The sequence below is a fragment of the Clarias gariepinus genome, chromosome 27 (genome assembly GCF_024256425.1).
Source record: "Clarias gariepinus isolate MV-2021 ecotype Netherlands chromosome 27, CGAR_prim_01v2, whole genome shotgun sequence".
Lineage (NCBI taxonomy): Eukaryota > Metazoa > Chordata > Actinopteri > Siluriformes > Clariidae > Clarias > Clarias gariepinus.
In genome coordinates, this window is record NC_071126.1 from 21,424,908 (window position 1) to 21,428,979 (window position 4,072).

Here is a 4,072-nt window from a genome sequence, read left to right on the forward strand (position 1 = left end):
GGCCTAACGTTGGCCCTTCTGTAGTGTGTTATGTGGGCTGCTGTGTCCTTTCACATGTCTGTTGTTTTTGTTTAAATGATAATGTAAATGGTGATGCCTGGGCAGAGTCCCTTGTGATACTCTCTTGTGATACCATCTCTTGTGGGGTGTAGGTTCCCCCGTTACTTAAATCTATATTGCATGTAGGAAATGTGCTGCACAGTCTTCTATAACTATAATTTCATAAATTCAGTCAAAATTTGAATATAGAGTATGTACACAAACACACTGTTACAGTAGCTGTTCACATCATGCATTTCACTGGCTACGACATGCACACTGCTGTGCAAGGACATGTGCTCTGTGGTGTACTAACCCTGACTGTGTCATGTGCTTATATATTGTGTTAAACTCCCTTTCTTCAAGTAGAAAAAAAAAAATCCAACAATTCTTGGTCTAAATTAACCCATTACCAAATTTAGGAACTTGGAAAACAGCATCAAACATGAGATTTTACTGGGGCACAGTAGATTAATACTGGGTCATGTGGCCTAATAAGAGGATTTAGTGATGCCTGAATGTAGTACACAAATGCCCTTGTAGTATTACTAGATTACCACCACATTTTGCTCTTACTGTGTTTTGCTCTCCACTGTGTGTAGTGAGATCATCAAGTCCAGATCTCACTCCATATGAGGAGGAGGTTTACAGGACAAAGCCTCGCACACTAGAGGACTTAGATGCACAGACCCAGGAGGTTGTCAGCAATATCCAAAACGACTTCCTTCAGAAGACCGTGAATTCCATCCTCAGCCATTTGAGGAAACTGGTTGATGCCACCGGTGCTTACTTTGAAATGTAAAGATTTGCTTTTATGTACAGATGTTTACATTAAGAATGCACATTTTTTTCCTGCAAACACCATTTTAGAATTTAAATTTAAAGTGTTGTGATGGCGCATGGAAGGGCTTTATAAGTCATGCTTTAAAATTCATAATTCATACGTTTGTTATATGGTGTTTGTAATGTCTTAACAGGGACATGAAACATAAAAGACATGGCAATTGTCATCAATAAATAACACTCACTCACACACTCATCAAGAGTCATTACTGCTTAATCATGTATTCAGGGTCACAGGGGGTCTGGAGCTTATCCCAGGAGACTTGGGGCATGAGGCGGGGTACACCCTGGACAGGGTGCCAATCCATCACAGTGCAGACAGACATACACACACTCATTCACACACTATGGGCAATTTAAGAACATGTCTTTGGACGGCGGGAGAAAACCGGAGTACCCAGAGGAAACCCATGAAGAACGGGGAAAACATGCAAACTTTATGCACACAGAGACGGGAATCGAGCCTGATGATGAAAATGATAACCACTACACCACTGTGCTGCTTGAAGTCATAATAAATAAACTAAAATATTATATTTTATAAAATATTATATCATAATTATTAATTCTATTAATTATGTCAAATTAAATCCAACACCGTTTTTTTTTTCTCATCAAATCAGCATTTATTCCATTTGCAATTTAATTTTTATTTTTGTCTTAATTTAAAAGAAATGATGATTGATGGAAAAATAATGAAGACAAGAACTCCAACTCTTGACACAGAGAGCCAGAACAGCACACACATCTGATCAGTACAGCTGTAACCTGTATGGAAAGATAACATTGTTTAAATAAATGAATAAACAAATATAAAAAGAAATAAAAATAGACGCTTAAATGAAATATGTAATGGAGTACACCTGTGGGGAGAAAAAAATTGATTTATTTAAAGCAAAGAGCTTTATCCATTTTAAAATCTGTTATAGAAAGTAAAAGGAACCAGGGCAACATTTGCAATAACAGATATTATATTCAAAGCTGTTAAGGCAATAAACTTATGAACAGCCCTCAATAGCCCTTTTATGAAATAATGAAAATGTATGCCGTATAAATATTAGACAATTTATTAACAGGACGATGTTTAAACCACAAAAATCATTTCCTAGAAATTGAAGAAAGTTTATTTGATTAACACTCTTACTTTTTCCATCACTGCTGTTTGAACCCTGGTGTGTAACAGAGTGTGTGTTCTTGTTAAGTGTTCCAGGTGTAGGACAGGGTTTCATCTCTTCACCTTTACAAATAAATTGGAAAAGCAGCAAATAAACAGAAATGATACTAAATATGAATAATGTGAAATATTCAACATTTAATGCACATGTACACATAATTCTGGTTAAAGTGTTGATCTGGAATTAGCAGGTTATCAGAGTAAAACTGTTTACCTTCAAACTGCAGACGTGTTCCAGATGTGAACTTTAGTACAGTCCCCTCCAATTCTCCACAGAAATATTCTCCTTCATCATCCTCTCTTATTTTATTAATGCTGAGATCAAACTTTTGATCATTTAAAGTAATATTGAAGCGACTATCTTCAAATCCTTCAGCAAAAGTGTAGCCCAGAGAGCCACTGTACGTTTTTGCCATAAACTGAGGCACTTGTCCAAATATCTGTTTGTACCAAACTAAATTATCCTTCTTTTTGTCCCCAGTAATTTTACACTCCATAGTTACATTTTCACCATGTTTTAATATTTTTACCTGAAGCTCCTTGATGGCAGAAGTTTTTCCTTTAAAAAGGGGGATTCATTTTTTATGTAAAATTTTACATTAGATTTTAATCATAAAATTTGTTAAATATGTAAAATGACTATTATACATTAAAACTTAAAATGTTCCTCACCAGTTGTGCAGAGACAAAGCAGAGAGTAAAGAGCCACAAAGAGTGTGATCATCGTTCCTGTTTAGACAAAGTGATAGTGAGGTAATGAACTTGTGTGTTCAGTAGAAAACCAGGTCCAGACTCACGCCTGATTGGATGTTTTAAAGCTGTGGACGGATTTGATTGGTCCATTAGCTGTAATGAGATGTGAAGCTCACAGTGAATAAATGAATGAATGATAGATAGATAGATTGATAGATATTTTATTGATCCCGAAAGAAATTCCAGATATAAAGCAACTATAAAGACAGTAATACAAACACAGATTGTCGATTGCATGCTGTATATCTTACATATAGTCAGTACACACAGGGTAATGTGACAACTGACCATAAGTTACTAGTGCAATAAAAATCTCATAAGTAAAAAGAAAAACCCAATAAGTGAAATTAGGGTAATTGCAGCTCAGTCATGATGTGCAACTTTATACAGTATGTGGCAATGTGATAACAGTACAAACAGTATTGATTGTGCAAAAACCTAGATAATTGTGCAAAGAGCAGCATGAAAGTGCCAATGAAATTTAGTCTGTGTGTAAATGGCAAAGTATGCAGTAGTTGGAGTAACTGAGCAGATCCTGAAGCTAACAGATGAAAGTTAGGCGTGTAGCAATGTGATGTAAATAACATACTAGCCTAGCCTAGATCTCCCAGTCCACAATCCCCTTGTCCCCTTATCCCCTTGTCCCCTTAAGTCTGTCCGTTGAGCAGCTTTGCGACAAAAGTCACTCTAAACACACTCTTCTGGTTGCAGAAAACTATGTGCAGCTGGTGTTTCTCCTCTCTGACGCGCACCAAACACCTCGACTTTCACTACCAGTTTCTTGGCATAAGAAGAGTCAATGAGTTACTTGCAGGACCGGAATCGATGAACTCAGTGCTTTTGACCCGTTTGTGGACAAACTGGAGGGGTACCTGCACCGTGAGATAGGAAATGTTGGTCGTGGTAGTGGAGAGTTGGAGTGGGCCTGGTGAGTTGCTCTCCTTTCTCACTGAGCCTGAGCGTCTCCCGGCCGGAAAGGGAAAATCGCTCTGTGGTGTGCCGCCTACCCGGAATAGGCACAGAGTGCCTCTCTGAAGCGTTCCCATTCTGCAGCAGTCAGGGAGGCGCGTCCTAATTCCATGGGCTCCCCGGCTCTGGTGTCAACCCCGGCGGGAGGTGGAAAACCAGAACTGGCGATGGTGGTAGTGAAGGGAGATCTGGCTTCAGGAACCGGGGTGTGGGCGAAGAAGGTTGAGTGAGCGCCGCGTTTTCTCGCCGATGCTCCGCCACCTGGTGACGCAGGGTCTAGTCATGAACTAACCA

At 38.9% G+C, this 4,072-nt stretch overlaps 1 protein-coding gene across 1 annotated transcript; it reads right to left on the bottom strand.

Annotated features, from left to right (window-relative positions):
• Positions 1–715: 715 nt before the first annotated feature.
• Positions 716–2,780, bottom strand: LOC128514923 (uncharacterized). Its single transcript, XM_053488839.1, has 4 exons — positions 2,729–2,780; positions 2,271–2,615; positions 2,027–2,119; positions 716–828 (listed from the first exon to the last, which is right to left on the bottom strand). Exons 1-4 carry the CDS (start codon positions 2,778–2,780, stop codon positions 716–718), a joined length of 603 nt encoding a protein of 200 aa, XP_053344814.1.
• Between the last annotated feature and the right edge of the window lie 1,292 nt (positions 2,781–4,072).